The sequence below is a fragment of the Argopecten irradians genome, chromosome 9 (genome assembly GCF_041381155.1).
Source record: "Argopecten irradians isolate NY chromosome 9, Ai_NY, whole genome shotgun sequence".
NCBI classification, from domain to species: Eukaryota; Metazoa; Mollusca; class Bivalvia; order Pectinida; family Pectinidae; genus Argopecten; species Argopecten irradians.
This window is the reverse complement of record NC_091142.1, coordinates 5,199,490-5,226,054: the sequence shown is the minus strand read 5'-3', so window position 1 is coordinate 5,226,054 and position 26,565 is coordinate 5,199,490. Positions and strand designations below refer to the sequence as shown.

At 35.3% G+C, this 26,565-nt stretch overlaps 1 protein-coding gene across 5 annotated transcripts in view; it reads right to left on the bottom strand.

Moving 5' to 3' along the window:
* The window catches only part of LOC138331173 (calcium-transporting ATPase sarcoplasmic/endoplasmic reticulum type-like), a 51,881-nt gene that overhangs the window by 3,076 nt on the left and 22,240 nt on the right, over window positions 1-26,565 (bottom strand). The window contains exons 9-28 of one of the 5 annotated variants that reach the window (XR_011209673.1): window positions 24,179-24,267; window positions 23,709-23,792; window positions 23,136-23,229; window positions 22,314-22,444; window positions 21,498-21,586; window positions 20,808-20,910; window positions 20,114-20,371; window positions 19,588-19,705; window positions 19,217-19,317; window positions 18,558-18,680; window positions 17,749-17,961; window positions 17,333-17,426; window positions 16,731-16,857; window positions 16,161-16,363; window positions 15,665-15,750; window positions 14,965-15,098; window positions 10,160-10,277; window positions 9,583-9,700; window positions 4,179-4,211; window positions 561-604 (exon numbers count right to left, since the gene is read on the bottom strand). Coding sequence is in view for 4 of the 5 variants with exons in the window: in XM_069278647.1 (XP_069134748.1) it covers window positions 588-604; window positions 9,583-9,700; window positions 10,160-10,277; window positions 14,965-15,098; window positions 15,665-15,750; window positions 16,161-16,363; window positions 16,731-16,857; window positions 17,333-17,426; window positions 17,749-17,961; window positions 18,558-18,680; window positions 19,217-19,317; window positions 19,588-19,705; window positions 20,114-20,371; window positions 20,808-20,910; window positions 21,498-21,586; window positions 22,314-22,444; window positions 23,136-23,229; window positions 23,709-23,792; window positions 24,179-24,267 (2,300 nt within the window). In the remaining variant the exon portion in view is untranslated. Of the gene's footprint in view, window positions 1-560; window positions 605-4,178; window positions 4,212-5,775; window positions 7,100-9,582; window positions 9,701-10,159; window positions 10,278-14,120; window positions 14,255-14,964; window positions 15,099-15,664; window positions 15,751-16,160; window positions 16,364-16,730; window positions 16,858-17,332; window positions 17,427-17,748; window positions 17,962-18,557; window positions 18,681-19,216; window positions 19,318-19,587; window positions 19,706-20,113; window positions 20,372-20,807; window positions 20,911-21,497; window positions 21,587-22,313; window positions 22,445-23,135; window positions 23,230-23,708; window positions 23,793-24,178; window positions 24,268-26,565 lie in introns of those variants that run through there. The other 4 variants (XM_069278647.1, XM_069278648.1, XM_069278646.1 and 1 more) reach the window with 4 other exon arrangements.

Sequence of the window (26,565 nt, the reverse complement as noted above, 5' to 3'; positions counted from 1 at the left end):
TCAGAATGTCACTATCACGTGTTTTGGCTACGAAAAGCAGATCACTGGCAGCAAAAGATAATTACATCAATGCAACAACGGCTACACATCTACACATGCATATACATTTATAATAATAATTAGTTTGTGCAAATAACTTTATGCAAAACTATATATAACTATATTGAACATTTCTACGATAAATTTATGCATGTTTATCACCATTTTTTAAAACATGTGACCACCACCAAAAATAAACACAAAAGTGCTCACGAATTGCACTTGTAAGTTCAGATATGTGTTTAATCGTTAAAAAGCAGAATAAAAATAAAGCAATTGGAGAAACTTAGATTGTGCATCTACCTAATCAGTGGCGCCGTGGGTGATCTACTTCGCTACAGAGATCATGGTTATTTACTTCTAAGAGAAATAATTGCGAGTAAGCCTTTTACTATATTGGGGTGAAGAGATTAATTAGGTATAAAATTAAACATTTTTCTTTTATCTATTTTTATTAATTGCCAAATCGCGCAAACGCACTGTTGTTAGGCATTAGAGAGAGAGTTCTTGGGCTACTTTACCGAAATGGCTGCCATCTTCATTGGGCCTCACAACTTGTCCTTGTCTGAAATATCACCAAGGAAACGTTTGAGGAAAATGTAGTCGATAAATATTGGCAACCTCGTGCTATTAGTGATTGGAAACGTCTTCACACAGGGCAAATAGAGCCATGGCAGATGAGAGGCGTGCCAAAGGCGATTGCGTCACACGTGGATAGGCAAGACTTGAATTGGCGTGTTACGAGGTATACTAGTTCTCGATGCTAGACAGAGACAGTTTGGAAAGCGCGCGCGCACGCGCGAGGATGTGAGGTTCAAGCAGATATCGGGTCACATGACAGGAAGTGGAAGAAGAACCACAATTTTTGTGGTTGAGGAATATAAAAAAAAACATGTAACAAACAGAACGGAGGCTCGACACTGACAATTAAATATCAATTTAATGTTCAAATTTAAATTAAGTCACAATAAGTGATCCGTTGATCAAGATTTAGATAGTTTTAAAATGAGAAACGTCATAGAATGAATTTTGATATCAAACAATTTACTTTCGAGTTTTAGTGCAATATGTTACACTGTTATTCAGTAGTATTTCCTTTAGAAATCTGCGTTAAAGTCAGTTACACTGGGATTTTCGTTACTTCTATAATCTATGTTTGGCGATTAGGTGTACATATTTTACAACGGAGTCAAACCAGACAAGTAACAGCATGGCAAGAGTAAGGCTGAACAATATATTGCACATTAGTAGTAAAGAAATATTGTGAAGGTCGCTATTTTGAAATATTCATAACATGTATCAGTCTTAAGCTCTGTATAACTGAAAATTTACCAGACAATAGTTTTCTATAGCTTCACATTTACCTTATAGTTTTCTATAGCTTCACATTTACCTTATAGCTTTCTATAACTTTGATATCGTAGTAAACGTTCGTGAAGACATTGACAGAGAAGTTCCTACTGCGTAATGAGTGGGAAGGGAAATGGAGGATGGAAGTAAGTTGGAAGAGTGGTCGGTCAGTTAAAGATGACTTCATAGGGACAGCTTGGGCATTAGTATTAAATACATAACAAAATTATCAACATTTGATTCAAATATGATAATCAATTTTTTTTAGTAAGCTTTGTTAAAATTTATCAGTTTCATTCATTTTTTAAACTTTCAAGTCTTAAAACGAAGAGAAATTCATTTATTTTCCTATTGATTAAAACAAGTTATTATTATTTTAATTAATATCGACATATCTTAGCATGCTTCATAAACAAAACATTTCGTATTGTTACATTTCAACAGATGAAATTGTTTCGTCCTGAAAAATAAAATACAATGTCACCTAAGCAAACCACGAAGATGGTAAAATTTATTATGTACGTGTGTAAGCGTTGTTTACATTTACACGACACAAATAAACTAACGTTATTTTTATTCGGACAAAAAATAACAATCTTTCATCAGCAACAACATTGTATATCAACTGTTCACATAGATTGGCTTTCACTTTGAATGAACATGTAGTTTCTGCTTTGAAAACATTACTTTGTCCGTAGATTTTTTTTTAATTTAAATATCAAAGTCGTAAAATAGAAGTCACTCCGAAAAGTAGTTTACGGAGTGTAATATTTTAAAAAAATATGTTTTTCTTTTTTTTTTATTAATTTATTTTTTGCAGTACATTCGTCTAAGAGTGCAAAATATAACATTGCTTTATTATTTTTCAATCCATTCTTTCAAACATGTTGTACAATATCCAACACCATTTTGAAGAACTACTAAAGCCGATAAGTGGAAAAGAAAAGAAAATGTATGGTTTTTATATAAAACATACACATTCAATACTAACATGCAGTACCTAGAATATCCATGTTGTACCATATCGTACCGTCACAACAAATTACCGACTACATAAAGTGTTGTTCTCACCTCGCTTATCGTCCAACAGTCGTAACACTGCAGCAGCATTAAATAAAACAATAATCTTCAAGGCCGAGTAGGTAATATTACATTATCAGTTCAACAACACAATCATTAAGTTTCATGTAATAAAATTTTAAATTCAATAACATGTCTTAAGTAAAACAAATGCCATAGACATGTTTGTTTCAGAAAATAGCTGAAACGTTGAAATTTAAAACGGCTTTTGCAAATTAAAATTGTCTTTAAAGGAAGGCACCTGACCCCAGTTCCATGAACATTCTTTAAGTTAATGAAAAGTGTTAACTTTAAAAAATTTCCAGAAGGAAAAGAAATTAGCTTAAAGTCCCGTAACTTCTATAATGTTTCCCTATAGGGAGTATGACGTTAAGGGATTCTTTTTAGTTAAGGAATGTTCGTGAACCTTACTGCAACATCAAAAAGAATAAATATACAAATTATTCGAACTTATGTCACCCATTTTTTTTCTGTGGTATTTTAGTCAGTTCAGATTAAAATAAGAATGATTGTGTTGTTATGCTGATAAAGACGGCCAACAAATCCGTCCTACAACCAGTAAAATCAAAACACTTCATGGAATACGCAGTGGGGTCATCTTGGCTCAGATATCTCCCTACTCCAATGACATTTTCTGTCACGGGAAAATCTAATGGTAATTTGTAATTTGGCTTCAAACGGACGCGGTGTACATTATTTTAAATTCTTGAAGTACTTAGATCTAGAGATATCTGTGGTGGTTCTCTTGTTAAAGATGTCTTGCTGTCTTTCACTACTATCACGTCAGCTGGATTCGCCGCAAAAATATATTTTAAATGTGGCCTCACCACGTTGATCATTTCATAGTTTGGATCAGCAATGTGAATATATATCTGGCGGATGCTTGTAAAGTACGTTTGATGTACCGATCAAGATAGAGGCCAAAACGTATATAGCCAGATTCCTAGAATGACCTCTATAAAATGCTTAATTTTTCCTTCGTAACGGGATGACTTCAAATGTGCACTTTTTAAAACATTGTATGAACTTTTCTTCAACCAAGACAAGAACTACTAATAAGACCAAGCAAGGAAAGGGGATCCAAGACTTTAAAACTTTAAATCAATAAAAGCTCTCTTTAACCTGCAACGATGTGAACTGTCAACTTAAATCAAACTGATGTACAAAACCAACGGGAAAATAAAAAGCAAAAAAAAAAAAAAAAAAAAAACACTGGCCTGACACAAATATTTCAAAATGGATAAAAAAATAACAGGGTTATAATGGAGGAAAAAGCCTCACTTAAACACTCCAAAATAACGTAGATGAACAAAACGAGTAGAATAATAACTTTTTTCTTGCTGAAAGGAATGTACAAAAGAAAACCAAAGAAATAAAAGGGAACAACAAAATGGTTGCTTAAAAAGCAACAAAAATCGGTTGGATGGACGAAGCAAGTTCATTGAACAGCAGAAAACCAATAGGAATAATTCCGTTCCGATATTTTTCTGTGGGTATGAGGTAAAAACAGGGTTCGTTCTGAAGCAGAAAGAATGCGTGGATATTCTCTTTAACAACTTCCTGGTTTAATGGGAAAGCAGTTTGTTTTCTTGTTGGTTCGATTGGGAAGCATTGTAAGATACAAAAAACAAATAATTCAAAATTGTTTGGTAGACATAAGCGTCAAACAATTCTGGGTGAAAACTCTTCAAACTTGTCATTCCTTTTACCTGTTTTGTTGTAAAAGTGTTGATAAATTTACACTGAAGAGCAAAAGGAAACAAATGAGTATTTGCCATAAAATAACTTCCATTGTTTACATCACACATTTTATATTTGAATGTATAACTTTAAAGCAAGGGCTCCAACGGATATTGCTAGGAAAAATTACTTTATTATCAACTACGAAATTATTTACTATTTTTCGTCTAGGATCAGATACACAAGCATGTCCTCCGTAATGCTATTATACTGTTAGCTAATTATAACGTATTAATTATATGTTTCCATTAATATGGTAAAAGGTTTTTACTTGTAAAGCCTTTAAATATACTTGAATATATTAATACTTGTTACATTATGGGAATGTTTTAACGATTACCATGATAGCATAGAATATTACACAATTGGTCAAAGTATTAAGGGATGATCCCTACTGAAGCACACAGCGAGATATATACAGTGTAATATTTAATTCCATATATCGAATATAAAAAATATAATTCAGATGGACTTGACTAAATATTCAATATTTTGTCTATCGCTTTTTATCAGCTTTGAAACCAGGTTAGAATACAATCGCAATAGCATTGTAGTCTAATAACTCGTTTTTTTATTTGTTTATAACTAATTATGTTTTATTTGATGGAAAATTATAGTTAGGTGTGTATACATATAGACTTGTTTCTAGGTCAAAACATGTACAACAAAGTCAATTCATAATATAAAATGGTTCAACCAACAGTCATTCCGTTTTCTAGAATATTTGAATTGATATATAAATATTAAGTTTTTATTAGACAAAGGACTTTTTTAAAATTTTGAAGCCTTAGTTTCATTTAATTATGTCTTTTTAAGACTTTTTCACACTTTAGATAATTTTCAATAAAATATCTTCCTTAAATGTATTGAAAATTTGTACGATAATTTTCAAAATTGAATGTTTGAATAGTATATCTTTGAAAATATCAAGTGGTGAATAATAACACAAAACAGTTGAAGATTATTTGCCACCATAGATGTTAATATGTTAAAACTTGTGTTTGTGTGTGCACTATAGGGAAGTGACAACATGTGCTTTGTGAAAATACGTATTGATGATGTGTATTAGGATCAGAACCAGAAGCCTCTGGAGTCTTTAACTCTGTTATTACTGCTTTTATACGTAAAATACTTAACAAAAAGAACACAATTGACAGAATATGTCTATTTCTCTTGTTTATAAGACGGGCCTATTGACAAAGAACTCTTGTCAACAATTATGAAATCAAATATGAATTATGTAACACGGGGATACCATTACCATACAAAATCAAGGCAAAATCACAGGTAGATTCTCCACTGAAATTTCAACTTTCGAAAGTAACATTTAAGCCAAGCATACGAATCAATAATACGCTAATCACTCCATGCAATGAACATATTCTTATAGCTAGTTCTAGCAGAAAGCAGAAATCGCTGACCTTCCTCAAAACATACAGAAAGGATTGAGACAAACATGTTTGAACCACACAAAAAAAAAAAAGAAATAGAGAAAAAACATTCAAAGTTATTTTCTTTTTTCTCTCTGTTTTATATATAACAAATCAAAACTAAACACACCATGCATTCTTTTCCACGTTTTAATAAAAATGGGAATTTTACCAGTACAAACTCTGGGATGTTTAATTCATGAAAAAGAAGTAAGACTTCTTGACATACAATTCATTTTGTTAACACATAAAAAGAAATCTTCGAATATGAGAAAAAGATGATGAAATCAGCACCCGCATAATGAATAGTTATGGACAGTTTTTTTTACAAATAGAACACTCTCCGACCAAGCGGGCGTGTCCAGGCGGGCTTCTATTTACGCTTTAAGCGACAGGCAAATTGTGGCAAGTACTGCATTTCTGAGAGTTAAAAATTCTAATTAACAAATTGTTGCAATATTTAACATTATGGTCCCGTTTAGTGAACAATGAAAAAAATACAATAAAAAAATTCTATTGGGGTAGGCCATTGACTTATGAAAATCCTCAAAGCATATCTTAATAAAAATATATTTCTTTATTCCAAACTGCCTTTAAATTAATTCCATAGAATGATTTTTAAACTGGGAGTAACTTAAGATAGGGGATTTTTTTTGTTTTTTTAACTGAAGACGGGTACTGTTTTTATCTTTGGTAATTTCACAATGGGATAAAGTATCTAGCCTTCTGCAATGACTCCTTGAAGTGGTCTTAATGTTGACATGAGCCGATGACAAAGACAGGTGGGGATACAAGACCAACAAGTAGGAAAAATACACAAAATGTTCACTGTACAAAATCCAGAGGAGAAAAAAAACAATTGTTCCAAAGGGAGATAACTCACACATCATTAATACATAGTGAACGTTAGTAACTGATGGTTAGTAAGAAATGCAGTACCATTGCCTGTCCAGTGAAACAACAAGCCAGAACAGCCAAAAGAAGTTGTGGGGACAAACAGGTGGTCACCCTTGGACTAGACAGCGATCAGTCAGTCGGTGAGTTCACAAGTCTCACCCAGAAGGTGAAAACCCTTGCTTGATACATTGTTGCCATGGAGACAAGTGATCAAAGCTGCATAGCAGACAGTGACCATGGCAACAAGTTAGGATAGAACTGAAACGATGTATTATTTTTATAGCAGAAGTATTGTAAGCTATATATCTTAAGGTCAGTACATCAGAATTCTAGGGAGATACAAGATATATAATAAGTGTAGGTCGTATTATACTCTTTGTAAATATCACCAAGATTTTGTCAATTATCTTTCTGTGTTCATTTGTTTCTTATTCTTTAAAACAAATATCTGAATATATAATAAAGAAATCTTGGTGATATTGGAGTACTAGCTTCATGCATTGTTTATGCTGAAAGTTAAGAGTTACTTGAATTTTGTAAAATATTTTACCTCTACGCCTCGACTGAAAGCAAAAAATGTCGACCCATCACTTCCCATTGGCTAATCTGCTTTGCTGTTCACAATGCTCTTTCTCTGGTTCACTGTTGCCCCACCCTCTTACCCAGACCAAAATTATGATTACCTCCCTTGTACAACACTCTTCAATCGTAAAACGACACAATAATGAAACAGTTCATTACATTCTGTCCCATTCAATAAATAACAATCCATTATAAAGACGCCTGATTAAGAGTTTCACACAACTGTGCTTATAAGACTATAGACTCCATAAAGGGTTTACTAATTAATGACATTTCTGTTTACTTTCAAACATTGCATTTCCAAAAACTGATGCATTACAATATTGCTATTCCTGAGAACAAATATTTCATGAAAATATTTTTTTAGAAACAAATGACACAAAAATGGGCTTCTAGACATGACCAGAGCTATATTAGAGAATGGTTTTTTGCCAATAAAAAAATGCCCTTTCACATTTTTCATTACTGAAAAACATGAAATATTGATGAAAATTGCTCTCAAGATGTACAAGATTTAAAACTGAATGATATATATATGATGTTTATATATAAGTATGGTTCTTGAGTGTGGTAATATATAAATAAAGACTTGGTAAGTCCACACACACACAGAATGCACACACGATCGGCATACACAAACACATACACGCTAGCATTCTTACAAGTGAAACAAGGGAAGGGTACGGGCACTACTGAAAAACCAAGCTTTGCCAACTAGGAAATAAACAACGTCATTCCAGCAACTATATAGAAACAAAATAACGAAAAAACTCGTGAAAAAGCAAAACTGTTACAAATTTCTGCTTTTACGGGTTGAGGCGACATGCTGGGTGTAAAAAGGTTATCTAATGTTTCACAGACAAGGATTATACACAAGATGAATCCAAAAAGGAAGTAACTGTCAGTAAATCAATCAGCAGAGATTTCAATTTTATTTTAGTGGGTGAAATAATGCAGTGGCCCTAAAGTGGGATGAAACCTGGTTGCACGGTCGTTTTTATGACAAGCTTGGTTTTTAGTGGATACCCAGACGAAGAAGACCAACAAACTACACATAAATATTAAATAAGACTCCTTGTCCTATATCGACCAGGAGAATATTCCGTTTTTGTATATTACAAAGTTACCTCCCTTTTTGGTAGGTATTCATTGTGATGTCATTTAATTGTGAGCACAACTCACATCATTTTCTCTGAAAAGTATGACGATACCCTCTGAAACATATGACGTCACAATCAATACCTACCCGCAAGGGCAGATAACTCTGTATTATGCAAAAACAGAATAGCGACCAGAAATTTACTTTTCAAATTTCATTTACACAGTTAAAGAAGCTTGTTCCAAACGAATATTTTTTTCACATTATCATGAGATATTATATAAGTGAGGAATGACAGTGAGATTTCATGTACAATTATCACTTAAGAAACATTTCTATTACGTATACAATCAAATGAACAGTCACACTAGATAGATCTGCCACAAGCTTCCCTAAAGGGTGAACATATTGTATTCGTTTGTTGGTTTTCTTTTTAGATAGTAAGTAAAATGGTCACGTTAACATTTTCAATGTTTTCATGGAAAATATATTCACATTTAATTTGTATTGGACACAAACCTTATCCAAGTTCATCTGAATGACATTTAACACAAGTCTTCCCTTGTAGCATAAATAATTGGTACAGCATATACTTATAACCGCCGTAAAACAACTACACATATTTCTTTGTTCAAAAATGAAAAGTTTTTGATTTCAAAAAGAATTTCATTTTATAGATTAAAATCAGAAAATATATCTCTATATACAACTGATGGCATATGAAACTTGAAGAAGATATTTAATTTACAAATACCCTAGATAAGGAATATAATCAATGCCATCAGTATTTAGTGCGCAGAAAATAGGTCTTATTTATCTCAAATGCTTATCCCTGTCACTAAGTGACTTCTTTTAGAACTAGAATGTGAAATTATAGTCAGCGTTAATGGAATATTCAAAGTCGAATAAAACAAATACTGATACTTCTACTATCACAGGACACTTAATCCGACCTTTAACATCTACGATCTCCGCGACCCCATACACAAGATATTTAAGACTACCCAAACCTAAATGCCGTCTTTCAACATCACTATATAACTAACCTCTAGAGATCATTTTTTCTTCTTGCCGATATCAATTTTTTTTTTTTTTCAACGGCAAGAGAGGAAAAAAAGTAATAAAGTTGTTCCCATAGCAACAAAGTCATAATATGGAAACAGGAATTTTTATAAAATTAGTGTGAAAAAAGTCTACACAACAAGACAGTTAATTTGCTACAGACTTGGAATGGAACAAGGGAGACAACTAGGGGTGGCTTTAGGGTACAAAATGTTCAGTCATGTAAAAATGTCATGTACATATAACTCGAGTACGCTACCCAAACAATCAAAATCCAATGAATTTCTAGAAATGGGTTTTTACCGTCAGTGAATTTGCGAGCACAGAACTTCAATGTTTCGTCTATAAGTATCACAGGAAAGGAAATCTTGAGTACTGCAAACCATTCTTCTAGCCCAAGAGGCGTGATTTGGAAGATGGTCTGAAACAAAGCGAAATAAGTAATGCAAATAAATACTACTTTTACACAATAATATAAAATTAAAGACAGTAGGAAATTAAGCTTAGGTCATATAGATCTTTTGTGATTAAAATCCTCCTTTTGAGTTAAAGTACTTTTCAGAGCTGAATACACAAGTCTCATTATGGGGAAAATTTTCAGACAAGTATGAGAAAACTTGGTTTTACGACATCTTCATGAAATTTCTTTCTTGCTTTGTTGATAGATTAACCTCCTATTAACGGTCAAAGTCATTTAAGGACAGCCTCCGGTGCATTCAGAGTGTTGTGTGTGTAAAGTGCATATGAGTATTTTGGGAGACTGCAGTAAGTTTGTGCTGTGTCTATTTGTAGTAGTGGAATCCCTTTTTATAGGGTTGTCTGAAGCGTACCGCCAAAGACGCCGTACAGCACACCCCACCCTGTCGAATAGATTACTTACCGACATGACATCAACGTAGAGGATGAAGAAGTGGAGACCCATAGACAGAGCCATGGCTCCCAACAACCACTTGTTACACCATGGGGGCATCACCAACAGCGACTGGTTCTCTGACAAGCTGAAACGGCAAACACGCTCAAAATAAACAACAACACGACTTCTGAGTCATTTAGAGGTCACACTCAAAGCTGTTTATCAAATCTCATATTTTCGTTTCACTTATTCACCCCTGAAGACACATTTACACTTTTCTAAATCAAAGACTAGAACAGTCTATTATGACATTTCAGGGGTGAATGATTTTTCCAGTTTTTTAAAGACTTCTCAGTTCTCATACACTTTTGAAGTATTGCTTGTAAAAGTATTTCTTATTATACCACTATGAATGGCCAATAATAAATTTAGTGAAACTTTTTAACACAATCTGTAAAGGTGTACAATATTTACACCCAACACATATTCATTTAACCCTAAACCATTCACATTTCATTGTCAGTCGTCCATTAGGTCAATGTAGGCAACTACAGTATAACTTGTCTAAACAAGATGTCACATTTGGCCAGTAGAGTTTTACCAGATCAGACAGGGACATCCCATACAATTTTGCTAAACCAGATAGGGATCTGGATTAGATACAGGCAGGTTTTATTTCCTGGCTAGGAAGTGATCAGATGATGCAGGGTGTTGGTAATGTCGTGGTCCTGATACAATGTATGTCCTAAGTGATTGGATGTTGGTAAAGTCAGTGGTCAGCATACATTGTAAGTCCTAAGAGACTGGATGTTACAGGATTGTAGAGACCACGATACAATGTATGTCCTAAGAGACTGGATGTTACAGGATTGTAGAGACCACGATACAATGTATGTCCTAAGAGACTGGATGTTACAAGATTGTAGAGACCACGATACAATGTATGTCCTAAGAGACTGGATGTTACAGGATTGTAGAGACCACGATACAATGTATGTCCTAAGAGAGTGGATGTTAAAGGATTGTAGAGACCACGATACAATGTATGTCCTAAGAGACTGGATGTTAAAGGATTGTAGAGACCACGATACAATGTATGTCCTAAGAGAGTGGATGTTAAAGGATTGTAGAGACCATGATACAATGTATGCCCTAAGAGACTGGATGTTAAAATGATTGTAGAGGCCTTGATACAATGTATGCCCTAAGAGACTGGATGTTAAAGGATCATAGAGGCCTCGATACAATGTATGTCCTAAGAGACTGGATGTTAAAGGATTGTAGAGGCCACGATACAATGTATGTCCTAAAAGAGTGGATGTTAAAGGATTGTAGAGACCACGATACAATGTATGTCCTAAAAGAGTGGATGTTAAAGGATCATAGAGGCCACGATACAATGTATGTCCTAAAAGAGTGGATGTTAAAGGATCATAGAGGCCACGATACAATGTATGTCCTAAAAGAGTGGATTGTTAAAGGATCATAGAGGCCACGATACAATGTATGTCCTAAAAGAGTGGATGTTAAAGGATCATAGAGGCCACGATACAATGTATGTCCTAAAAGAGTGGATGTTAAAGGATCATAGAGGCCACGATACAATGTATGTCCTAAAAGAGTGGATGTTAAAGGATCATAGAGGCCACGATACAATGTATGTCCTAAAAGAGTGGATGTTAAAGGATCATAGAGGCCACGATACAATGTATGTCCTAAGAGACTGGATGTTAAAGGATCATAGAGGCCACGATACAATGTATGTCCTAAAAGAGTGGATGTTAAAGGATCATAGAGGCCACGATACAATGTATGTCCTAAAAGAGTGGATGTTAAAGGATCATAGAGGCCACGATACAATGTATGTCCTAAAAGAGTGGATGTTAAAGGATTGTAGAGGCCATTACACAATGTATGTCCTAAGAAACTGGATGTTAAAGGATTGTAGAGGCCACGATACAATGTATGTCCCAAGAGACCGGATGTTAAGGATCGTAGAGGCCACGACACAATGTATGTCCTAAGAGACTGGATGTTAAAGGATTGTAGAGGTCACGATACATTGTAAGTCCTAAGAGACTGGATGTTAAAGGATTGTAGAGGCCACGATTCAATGTATGTCCTAAGAGATTGGATGTTAAAGGATTGTAGAGGCCACGATACAATGTATGTCCTAAGAGACTGGATGTTAAAGGATTGTAGAGATCAAGACACAATGTAACAGGTACATCCTCAGAGATTGGATGTTACAAGGATGTCAGAATAAGTGATTTAATGTTATAAAATCAAGACAATGTAACAGGTATGTCCGTAGAAATTGGATGTTGCAGGTTTACAAAATTAGGATTGGATGTTGCTGGATGGCAGAGGTCACAATACAATGTCACACGTATGATCTTAGTGACTAGATGTTATTTGATGTCAGTAAAGTCAGTGGTTACAATACAATTGAAGTCCTAAATATATATCACTTTTCATATATCTTTCCATCAATGTATAATCAGTAATAATATATATAATGTTAATCATGCACATATTCTATCATGCATTTCCCCCACCATTTCAAGGGTCCGAAATTGGAGTCTACTCTCATATACCATATCCCATTCCCCCTAAAGTTTCATAATGGACTGCTCCAGTTCTTGAAACAGAAGAGTCCAAATGTGTCTCCAGGGGGGAATGAGTTAAATAGAAATATTGATTTGTCTGGAATCATTTTGAGGAAAAGTCAGGCTGCTTCTGCTAAGCTGAACTTTTCATCATAAAAAATTTACAATAATCAACCTAGAGCTCAAAAGCTCATTATATAAAGAGTTAAATCAATAAGTCAAGTGTATGTCCATAAAACCTCAAACTTCATACACATTTCTGTAACAAGTTTAACTTACTGAGGCCAACTTAATCACCAAAACAAGTTATACTTGCACAGGCTCCTTTTCAGCTTATCTCATGGAGTCGCATCTGACTCACCCAGACAGACATACCTGAGTCACTGAGACAGGTGAAGGAGACAGTAAAACCAGGGTCACCAAGACAGCTGACCCAGACAGAGTTAAGGAGGTATATGAAGGTTAGACTCCCGAGAGGAATAGTGTCAGTAACCTGTACCACAAAGGGAAACAACTGGACATGCAAACAAAAACCCCAAAGATCTGCAGGCTTCAATTACAATCATCTCTGGCCAAATCGTGACACTGATTTTCAGTGCCCAATACTCCTAAATAGCTAGCTATGTAGACGCTGTCCAAGCAGAAGTTCCCTCTGTAGTACAGTGCTACTCTGCCCTCCATCCGGATCAAAAAATCGAAAATGATTAGTGAAAATACATTCCAACAATACTGAATTTGATTTCATCTGATTGGATGCTTTTCTTACTCATGATATCAATTTCTTAGATCAAACTTTTCAAAAGGAATTTGAAGAGAAAAGAGAAATCCGGAGTCGGGAGAGGCACAGTCAACACTCGGCTCAGGTGATTCGGTTTTTTCCCTTTGTGATGCAAATTTGCTAACACACCAAAAGTACTACTTTGTCCAAAGTCTAAACTGACAGTAATCGTAGAAATCCAACTATAACAGTGAATTCTGTTAACAAGGATTAAATATGAATTTCATAATTCTGAGCTTCCCGAGACAAATCTGGACTGATCTTGACTCAGACTATGGACAAAGTTATACTGATGCCTGTAAAGCGGAAACACAGCCAAAATTTCTCTCTTACATGATGCCATAACAGTTACCGAAAAAATGTCTTTTTCATCGGGCAAACAAATATTTTACCGAAAATTATCTTTTTCATCAGGCAAACAAATATTTTCAAACATTTTTTTTTTTTTTTATCAGGCAAATAAATATTTCTAACATTTTTGTCTTTATCTTTTTATCATGATTACAAGACAAAAACTTCACACATTTTAATTTTTTATTCTATTTTGTTTCAAGGTGAAGAGAAATTTTGAGATGTCTCCACTCTCCAGTCGGACCCTTACCTGTTGAGTGCGTTAAGCATTTCAATGACGACCAGGACAGACAGAGCCATTGTCATGGGAGCAGGGTGGTCAAAGACTTTGCAGTCGACACCGAGGAATCGCTCGTCCTGAGCTAGACACTGTGAGTGATGGGTCTATTGAAGAAATAGCAACTGTTACCATACAATCCCAGAACCTTATAGCCAGTCTTAAACTGACATGGCATATACTAATGTGTCGCCACCTGTACAACCGCCAGTGGGCGCCACAAACTGGAATATGCCTGGCCAGGGAGCATTCTGGGAAGACAGCATAGGCACAGGAACCATTGCTAATTACCTTTTTTTTTCGAAGATAAATATTTTTTTTATTTCTTTATTAAATCATTTTCTTGACAAAATTTCGAAAACACAGCTACATACTTATTTCCAAAGACAGATAGGTTTTATTATTTTCAATTAAATGATTTTTGTGTCAAATCTCTGGTGTTCCTGTGCGTGTGTGTCATTATCGGCATAAGCCTAGCAACCCTCTGCTGCCACATGCGCCCTCTTATCATGTATAGATCACGGTCAAGATCAATCACGCCAGTAGTGACCAATGTTCAGAGAGTCCATTCCATCCATCTTGTTATAAAGACCTTAAATAACTCCTTCAGCAAATTAAATTCATGTCATTTATTTTCAAGAAAGACATTTTGTAATTTTCTATTCCGATCAGTAGATAACTCAGTACGACACATATTTTTAATAAACATAAGTTTTTGTAAATGGAGGGAAATCTTCTTGGCCACTTGACCTCTGGCTAAACTGAACTTGACCTCTGACCAGTACATGAATCAAACAGCGACAAATACAAATAATACCTGTTAAGAGCATTAAGCATTTCAATGGTGACAAGAACGGACAGAGCCATGGTCATTGGCTCGGGAGCACCGAAGATCTTACAGTCGATTCCGGGGAACATCTTAGGCTCGGCTAAACACTGCATGTGATGTGTCTGAAATTCAATTCATCAACCAATATCTATACAGATACAGTATCCTCAATTAAATGAAGTTACCTCCCCTCCTGGTAAACAGGAATACAGTGTTTTGTCTTAGCAATGGTAAAGATTGTCTTCGGTATCAAAGTGGAGTTATCTCCCTTCCTGGTAACCAAGGCTAGTGTATTTTGCCTTTGCTAAGGTATATAAGAAGATTCTCAGTAGCTCAGAGGCTACAAGAGGCCACACATCTTTCATAAAGAAATACATTGAAATATTTCACAGGTTTGAATAATGCTTGGATACAAATTTAGATTTCATTTCATACAAGTCTCTTAACAGAAATCTGTTTACAATTTTTTTGTAAGAATGAAACTGTTGATAATCCAACTTCTTTGACAAACTCATCAAAACATGTACACAATTTGCGGACACCAAAAATTCTAAATGCTCTTTTTTCACCCATAAATGGCGAAAACATTTTAAACTTCATTTTCAATCATTATCCTATAGGTGTTCATAGATTTGTAGACAGACAGTCTAAACCTTAGGTCAGATATAATATCCGTGTCTAGACTTACCAACTGGTAGTAGTTCAATTTGGGTCCTTTGTCATAAACCATGAACCACCAGGCGGCAGCACCGACAGTAGCACATCCGACGTAACCTGTCACATAGAAAAACGTATCATACAATTATTGACCTGTTTTCAGATGGATATGATGATTTATCAATGAAGGACACAAGCAAATACTTGTCATGAGTGCAATTAATACCATTTCCAACTATGGATCATAGGTCTAAATACAGCTTTTTCCTTAGAAACATGAATAAGGGCCAGGTTTTACAAACAATCCTTAACTAAAGGAAATTCTTTAATACAGAATTTACACCAGGAAAGCATCACAGCAGTTAGAGAAATAATCCTAAGTTTAACAACTTACATTAACGTTTGTAATGCTTTCCTATGAAGAATTTGAAGTTAAGAATGGTTTGTGAAACTCAAAAACCTTTAACTTGCTGTTTCAATTATTTGTTGAAAGTGAAACAACATATTATTAGAATTGGTAGACTTACCTCCAATAGCCATGTATCTGAAGAAGAGCCAGCCGGTAATGAGACCTTCCTTAGCACTCCTTGGGGGCTTCTTCATGATGTCCATATCTGGGGGGTTGAAGCCAAGAGCAGTAGCTGGCAGACCGTCAGTAACCAAGTTAACCCACAGGAGTTGTACAGGGATCAGAGCCTCAGGGATACCAAGAGCAGCAGTCAGGAAAATACTGCAACATCACAGGCGGAATGTGTATTTACAGTCTATAATAGGGTCAAGAAAACCCTCTCATCAAAATTTCTGGGTCTAGCTATGATGAATCTCTTTGGAATTGATGGCAAATTATGATTCTTTAATAGCAACTCTTATACACAAAATCTGTTATTTCTATCATTCAGCTAAATCTATATCCTGTCCATTGTGTTTTAAATTGGGTTTTGTTTTGTTTTTTTCATTATCAAAATCTCCTAAAAAGAAGATTTATCTTTGAGTCTGACTATTTAAAGATTATTTCTCACTTAATCATTTTGATAAGAATTGGGAGTATTCTGCATTTCTATTATATAAGATTTTATGGTGGAGTTGTGTGCCCTTACCATACGACCTCTCCAATGTTGGAGGAGATGAGATATCTGATGAACTGTTTCATGTTGTTGTAGATAGCACGTCCCTCTTCCACAGCGGCCACAATGGTAGCGAAGTTGTCGTCAGCCAACACCATCTGTACACAGCGGTCAAAGATCACAATTTTCTGTTTAAAGTCTTACAAATAACCTTAAAGTCTTCAAAGTAACCATTTAATGTAGCATCTTCACCTGCATAGATTATTATTTTCATTGATAACTTGATTCATTGATGGAATGCAATTGAATAACTACAGTATATGTTAGACCAACTTAAAGGACCATGGTAGCCAAGTGGTTTTTGGTGTCTGATATTCTACAATTAGCCCTTCTCCTCTGGGTCAAGGCAGCCAAGTGGTTTTGGTGTCCGATATTCTACAATTAGCCCTTCACCTCTGGATCATGGGGGCGAAATGGTTAAGGTGACTGGTATATTATCACTAAACCATCACCTCTGGACCATAGTGGCCAAGTGGTTTTTGGTGTCTGATATTCTACCATTTACTCTCTATCTTTTAGTAGCCAGCTCAAGTCTCACATGCTTCATTAGTTTAACAGTTGTATAAAAAGGATATCAGAAGCAGATTTGGCTACAGCAGTTCCAGAACCCATGGCAATACCAATCTCAGCTTTCTTCAGAGCGGGGGCGTCATTGACACCGTCTCCTGTCTGTAAGGAAAAACAAATAAGTTCCGATGATATCAATATAAGTCAAAAGTGTATCACATTTTGTTACAAATCAACCAAGCTATTATAAAACTCTTGTTATATCATACTTTTTATCTTATTTTTTATTTGTTGAAATATTGGAGACAGAAACATTGGTTGGATGGTTGGTAAGTCTTACCGTCCTTTTAACAGTAAGGGTCATTTAAAGGAGGGCGTCCCATGTATGTGATATGATGCGTTAGTAAATATTTTGGGAGACTGCAGTATGTTAGAGTTGTGCCTGTTTGTAATGGTGGAATTTTTGTCAAGTTATGAAACTTACCATGGCAGAAATTTCTCCCTCGCCTTGCAGGTACTCAACAATCTTACTCTTATGGGCTGGCTCTACACGGGCGAACAAACGACTCTTGGTAACAGCCAATCTCTGCTCTTCTGGTGACAGATCATCAAACTCGCGGCCAGTGAAGGACATGCCCTCAGTAGATTCATTCTCGCCAAAGACACCGATTCTGCGGCAGATAGCCTCAGCTGTGGCCTAAATAATAAAAGAAAATATCAGATTTTATTCTCACATGATTTGGTTTGGTTTGTTTATTTTTACGTCCTATTAACAGCCAGGGTCATGTCAGGACGTGCCAGGTTTGTTGGTGGAGGAAAGCCGGAGTACCCGGAGAAAAACCACCGGCCAACGGTCAGTACCTGGCAACTGCCCCACATGGGATTCGAACCCGCTTCCCAGAGGTGGAGGGCTTGTGGTAATATGTCGGGACATCTTAACCACTCGGCCACCGCGGCCCCTTTTTTCTCACATGAAAGATAAACATGACTGACTTTGGCTATGACCTATGATATAGAATAAAAAATCTTACAGGAAACTTGTCGGTGAATGAAAACTATGAAGTTACAACTATGAATTTGCTGTAAGCAGGTTCTTACTAATGTGTTTAACTATATCGTTAATCATCAGATGATAATATCAAAGTCTAACAATGCGTGAAGATCAGTTTTATTTTATACAATGTAAACATAAAATCACTTTCAGAAATAAAGGGTTCAACATCGGGCCACAAGCTTTTCAATAACCTCTTCTTGAGATATTGAAAATTAAGCAATGAAATTTCAAAGTCATACCTTGTTGTCGCCAGTGATGACAATGACACGGATTCCAGCCTTACGGCAGTTCTTGATAGAGTCAAATACTTCCATACGTGGGGGATCCAACATACCAACAACGCCGACGAATGTCATATTGGTCTGTAACAAGGTGTTAACATTTTACTTATTTCATTTCATAATAATTCACAGCGACATAAAATACTGTAACATACCAATTTCAGTGCAATTAAATTTTTGCCACAAATTAACATTGTACTTATTTTCATCAATTTTCATTGACACAACATGAAATATTTATTACGGGAAATGGTCACATCCATAAAATAAAATATTGCAGTTGGTCTGCAACAAGGTGCTAACATTTTACTTATTTTGTTTAATTATTTTTCACATGGACATAAAAGAATCTATTCATTAAGTGGAATTATCTCATAGACATAAAATATGATATTTCTTTACGAAATTATCTCATAGACATGAAATATAATATTTCTTTGCGAAATTATCTCATAGACATAAAATATAATATTTCTTTGCGAAATTTGAAGCAAAAACTGTGATATTTTATCACTAAATTCTGGTTTGTAAGTGAATATAAAGAATCCATCCAACCGAGATCCATCATGAGCTCCTTTATATTATTTTTGATCCCCTTATTTGTGACATTGACTCACCTCATACTGGATAAACTTGCGGGAGTCTTCCAAGTCCATGTCTTCACGGCGTGGAGGAGCATCAATGGTGGCAAGAGCCAAGCAACGGAGAGTATCGCGACCTGGGGAAAAAGACAATATATTATTTCAATCAAAAGATAGTTTGGGCTCTTAGCTATCTTATATATCAATAAGTTTCAGCTAAATCGCACTGGTAGATGAAGTTCGAAATGTGAAAAGTTAACCTAAAAATTTTGATATATTATTGAAATTTTTCCCCAAATTATTTTAATATACTATTACAATTTTTATCAGAACTTAATTTAAGTCATGGAAAAACAAAATTATATTATAAAAGTCAGATCTTTTCCAAGAAACCAGTTGAAACCTACCAGTTCCATAAGCCTTGGTGTATTTCATGATTTCGTTCTTTATGGCAGGTGACATTGGGACCTTGTCCTTTCCAACACGTACGTGTGTGCACCTGTCGAGGAGACCCTCAGGGGCACCCTACAACAAACAGTATCATCAGTTTGTGTGAAGATTGTATCATCAGTTTGTGTGTAGATAATGTCATTACTTTGTGTTTAGAATAACTGTAGATGATGTCATTATTTTGTGTGTAGATGATGTCAATAGTTTGTGTGTAGATGATGTCATCAGTTTTTGTGTAGAAGGAAATCAAGTGTATATATATTTTAAAACTCTAATAAATATCTTTATGCAAAATGAGAAATAAAGAAAATTTTTTTAGATGGTCAGTTCATCAATTAATTTAACTCTTAACGTTCTGTGCACTGGTTTTAGCAATATTCATTATAAAATTAAAGCTGCATCATCACCTTTGCATTGAATTACATGTTTTATGACATCACTTTCTGCAGAAAAGCATTACATCATCAGTTGACGTGTAGTTACCTTGGCGAACATCTTGGAGCCTCCAGGAACTTTGGTGGGCTTGTTTGGTGTGCAGAAGACGCTCATAGACTTCCTGTCGCGGGAGAATTCCAGGGTGAATTCCTTGGACCACATTTGCTGGATGACATGGTTGCAGACGGTGCCCTGTTCTCTCAGACTCAAACCGCCCCTGGTGGTGTTGTAGTAGTTCATCTTCTCACAGAGGACTGTCAGGGCGGTCTCAGTAGCCTCACCAACCTTCTCATACACTCCCTTAGTCTGGTACACAAAACATCATAATATTTAATACATGCACTCATAATATTTACTATCTATCAGTTATGTGTTGAATGATTGAATGAAGATGAAAACATTGTATTTTTAAAATCTATCAGTTGAAAAATGAATTGTCATGATTATAATTACAATAAAACTGACTAAGAAAAAAATGTCAACATTTCAATAACTTGTATCAAAACCTTAACCAATGCCAAAGAAATGCCATTGTGATTCCATAAACCCTTCTCTCTATCAGAGACAAGCTAAAAATGTTGCACTACAATTGTAACATCATGTTACAAGTTCACATTGCATGTAACCCTTCCTGTCGTTTTTGTTCAGGTGATGTATTAACACCAACATACCAAAGTAACCCATACTGACCGTACGTGAACACTAGATGTACGAATGAATGGTATGATACAAGACTACTTACATCGTTGTAGTCTACACTGGAGTCGTTACACATAGCGCAGATAGTTGCCATCTCCTCTAGGCCCTCGTAGTCACAAGTCTTTACCTTCTTACCGCCCATGTAACTGTTACGGAGAGAAATTGTCAGCATTATAAATTTCTGCTGAAATCATACTTATCATATATCGTATTCGACCCAATAAGCGCCCAGGGCATTTGAAAAATTGAAAAATGAAGAAAAGGTGCTAATATGACTAAATTACTGCAAATCTGTACAGTTTTGTATAGTTTTGGTCTTTGTTTATGCGTGGGACAATTGAAATCGAGGCCTCAAAAAGGGGGAGGGGCGCTTATAGGGACATGAGCGCTTATTGGGTAAAATACGGTATATATAATTGCTTTTGCAGTATTTTTTATGAAACGAAAATTCATAAATCTGTAAAGAGCTGTTTCACTTTTTTTCATATTAAACAGACTAGGTTTAGAATATACTTTTTAAGAGGTCACATAATAGGCAAAGTATTTGCTATTTAATCATGTGTACAAACACAAAAACAGAATATGATGAAAAACATGTTTTATATAATCGTTAGTATGATAAAACAATTTGTTTAACCTATAGTTTGACCATAAAAACATAATCCTATTGGGATAACACTTGAAAGAGATATCAAATTCATTCATTTTTATCAATTTATTTAGAAATACATACACGTCACCCTCGGGGGCGTAGGTGGAGCCAGTGATCTCAAATTGCTGTGTCTGGATATCGTTTCCTTCTACCTTGCTGAAGACAAACATCTGTAACAACCAACACAAATAATGTTATCTTCAATGGGAACATATTTCTTAACAAACAAATAATCTATAATTTGGCATAATAGTTTCAAAGGGAAAATGATTTACAATTTGTATAATATAAACTGTCTCTAGTCCAAAGTTTTGGCTAGAGTGGTTTAAAAGCAAGATGGTGACCTGAAAAGAAAACTGCAGAGCAGTTTCTTGACAATTGCTATAAAGCCGAAAATGGAGCAGAGACAGTTTATATTATACAAATTAAAACCATGTAATCTTTGAGTACGCACATATTTTTTAACTCACTTATTCCTAAAAGACCTCTTCTGATCAAACTGTATATTTTTTCTTATTTTCACACTATTTCAGAAGTTAATCATTCTAATGGAATATCTGGCCCCAGGTTTATGAAACAGTTTTAGACTTAAGTTTTTGCTTAGCCAATCAAATGTGACATAATCTTTTGTAACGCCATCTGTGATTGGCTAAGTCTTAATTTAAGACTATTTTTGACTTAAGTCGGTTTTGGGATCTTGGGGCCAAGAGTCAATTATCAACAGACTAAATTATTTCAGCCCTGATCTTATTGACTGAATTTCCATTAGCCACATTATAGGGCTAACAAGATATATAACTGATGGAGTTCTTATCCGATTGCATGGCATATTCCTAAACGCGATATGATTGGCTACCATGCAGATGGACATTTTGGTAGTGGTCATTGCTACGTTACCTTGCAGACGGACATCTGGTTAGTGGTCAGTGTGCCGGTCTTATCAGAACAGATAACAGAGGTACAACCCAGAGTCTCAACAGACGGTAAACTCCTCACAATAGCGTTCTTCTTGGCCATTCTTCTTGTACCTATAACAAAGACAAAATTTGTCTCAAAATTCTAATGTCAATCTATCAATAACATTAAAATAATAATAGCAAAAGTTGGTGATTGAAAAGTAAATTGTAAGATAATGACCTTGCATTGTTGGAAATCATTGTCTCCACAGATAGACAGATGGAAACAAATATTATGGTAGGGCCCTTCCAGTTTCACAGAGGGGGGGACTATTCTAAAATGTTAGTGATTCAATGGGAAGAGAAGACAAATAAATGCAATAATGTCAAGTTAAATGACATAGTTTACAGCTAAATCGTCACAAGACCTTGTATACAGCTAAATCGTGATATGATTTATAATATTAACAAACAAATAAGCTTTATTTGCAGTCAATTATACTTGAGTCAAAGACTCTTCTAACAAGTGCTGACCTAGGAATGTATAATATATGCACTAGCTATGAGACTGTGACTTGACCTTTGACATATGACCTCTGTGATATGACCTCCGTGACAGGACCTGTGACATGACCTTAATGACATAACTTCAGTGTCATGTAACTCCATTTACATAAGACCCCAGTGACATATGACCTCAGTGACATATTGCCTCATGATATATGACCTGTGACATATGACCTCAGTGACATATATGACCTCAGTGACCTAAGTATGACCTCAGTGTCACAACCCCAGTGACATGACCTCAGTGGACTACTACCCAAAGCCAAACAAGTGGTGATGACAGCTGGCAGACCTTCAGGAATGGCAGCCACAGCCAAAGCTACAGCGATCTTGAAGTAGTAGATGGCACCCTGTAAAATAATTCATGAACATTAGTCTGTGTTATGGAGAAGATGGACAAAACAGGAAACAAGAGGCCCAGAGGCCTTAACCAGTTATAAGCCTTTGACCCAAAGCTTCCATACATGGTACTGGCCTCTATTTCTTAAAAGAAAGAACACTTCAGTCAAAATATTCACACAAGGAGAAAAACTAGACTCAAGTTTTGACTTAAGTCATTGAGTTTTGAATTAAGTCTTTTTGCTCCAGAACTCGGGACAGGTAAATTAGGGGCAATTTGTCCATGATGGTCCACTGCTATCTCATAGCAATAGTTCAAAACAAGTTGAACTCATTCACCCCTGAAGACACATTTAGACTCTTCCAGAACAAGGATTAGAGCAGTCCATTGTGTAATTTCAGGGGTAAATGAGTTTATTCATTACCTTATAGGAAGCACACAAATAATGTACAAACATTAATCAACATAACTACAGGAGACACTATTTACCTTCATCCATGATCCTCCGTGAGCGGGATCGTTGAAATGTCCGATGTTGATAGCCCATACACAGATACAGATAATTGTAATGACCTGGAAAAGGAGAAGATAATGTTTGAAAAGTCAATTTATTTTGGTAAAACTAATTGGATTACTTCAAGAATTGATATAATAATTATGAATTTCTTCCATAACTTAAGTGCAGTGAGAAATAATGCCAACAAATGTCCACAAAGTTAAGGCTTACTTTGGCAGGTAACAGTCAAAACAAGGTCACGAAATGTCATGGAAAGGTCAATATAGGTCAATTCATCAAAATAATATAAGCACATGTTAAAAGAGAACCAAAAAACTGTGAATCTGCAGTAACTGTGACAAAGTGGATCATACTGATGAAATATCTCAAAAATAACAAATTCCTTTATTCATTTTGTATGAAATTGTTTCTCTTTTATTTATGACAGAAATATTATATATACCTTAGAAAGCTGAGTTCCGAATTCATCCAATTTCTGTTGAAGAGGTGTTTTCTCGGTCTCGGTCTCCATCATCTCGTCCCTGATCTTGCCTGTGAAAGACAAATTTAAATATTTATTGATCATCTACAGATCTACAACCTTCTTGTCTACTCTATAGCACCATAAACAAGCATGTATGTAATTCCTTAACACTGCCGTATATGTTGTAAAAACCTAGGAGTTTTTATCTATGGTTTTAGCTAGGTTCATAACCCATAGTAATTAAGGGGTTGTGACATTAAGCTTATCAGTGATATGGAAAATTCTGACATATAACCACAAGGCCTCCACCTCTGGGGTTTGAGTTAGAATCCATGTGGGGTAGTTGCCAGCTATTGACCCTACATGGTTTTTCTCTGAGTACTCCGACTTTCCTCCTGGTAAATCCTAAAATGACCCTGGCTGGTAATATGACGTTTAACCCAAACAAACAAGACATTTGATTAAAGATAAATTGCTGGAACAGTTAAATGTTTCTGGGTAACTATTTTTTGAATTTTAACGTTGCTACTCCTTTTTGTATTAAATGATCATTAATCGTTTGGATTGACAGTATCTAAGCATCATTAATCCTTACTTTGAGGTTCAGGATATAACGGTATAAAATGTTTTTTCATTCAGTATTAACATTATGATAGTATAAGGCGAGACATTTTTTAACAGGACAATTTAGTTTCCTGATATTTGCTCTGATCAAGATCTTCACAACCTGTCACAAGAGCATCGTGATGATAATAAGGGGAAATAAACTCATCCACCCCTGAAAATTCATAATGAACTATTCCACCCTTTAAATGGGAGGAGTTCATACATGTCATCAGGGATGATCCAAAGTGTATACGTACAGGGTATTAAAATCCAGTGTTGATGGTTATTCTACCCACCAGGCTTGTACAAATACTGATGGTATTAGAAACATATTTTTTGTGCCCCGAAACGATATTTATAGCGTGACGGCACGTAAAACTCTTCACTTCAACATATTTTCGTTTTTGCTGACAGCTATTATTATATTTGTTGTTTCATTCCCCCCCCCCCCCCAACAAACTACCAACAGATTCATCAAGTTATCAGCGCTTGACTAATTATTAAACAGTTGTGATACAGGGAGGAGAAAAAATCTGCCTATTTCAATACCTGGTTATTTGCATATTTTCTTATGCAAAAACATCTACACAAATAAGCAGAATCTACTGTACATAGTACTTCACAAGCAGCTAGCTAACAATTTTTTTACTTTGGCCTTACAGCTATTTTATACTAGTGTATTTCATTGACAGAGTAACAAATATTTATAAGTTTTGGCCTGAAGAGAAACAGACAGCAGCAGACAGTAAGTACGTTAAAAAACCCTAGAGAATACACCTTCATTTTTCTGTCAGGGTCAGAGCCGAGCTCTCAAGGTCATTAGTTATAGCACTTTTCTCTGATCCTCCTCCTCATCAGAGCACCGTTATGTAATCCTGGTGTATTATCAGGAATTTCTATGAGGAGATATTTGCTGTGAGGCTCCCCCCATATCTCAGGCCTAGCCACTATACCTGTACAGCTATAGCATGGAAAAGTACAGCCGACCATTACCAGAACAGCTGTACTAGCTATATCCTGGAGGACAAAACTCCCCATACTGACCTCTAATACAATAATCAAGGACTTGTACAGTTGTGGTGTAAAATTCTTCTAACATTCACTTAAAAGGAACATGTAAAAATTAACAATTTATATTTTCCATTGTCGCATTTATGTACAGTTGTAAGTAGTTTGTGTGTATTTATACCAAAACTTTCCTAATGGTTTCCAAGAGAAATTGCATATCACCAAAAATATTTAGACAAGAGTTAATTAATAACATATGCCCAAAATTAAAGTTTTGTTCTAAATTCCTTTATATTACCAAGCATTCTATACACTATGCATTCATAATTCATACTTGTTACTAAGCCAAATACTTTGCATTCTGATCCAAATGCTAAATTATTCCTGTCAGTATTATAATTCTAATTCATCATAAAGCAACTTCTGCCAACAAAATTTCACAACTATAATTCAGAAATGATTCACAAATCTTCTCCTTTATAATTTTTTCCTAATCTGAAAAGTTCTGAAAATATCCTATCTTAATTCATTGTTATTAGAAAACAATTATGTTTATCTAAGTTTCATTTCATCTGTGCTAAAATGATCTAAAATATCACGCATCTATTGTTTTCTGGCATGGAACTTATCCAAGGCCTTTGTAGTTGAGATGCTTTGAACCTGAGCAAGGCTAGATATATATTATTAGAGAATGTGGCTGATTGGGAAGTGACAGGTGCAACTACTCTGATGTAGACCTTAGCAAAAGTCAA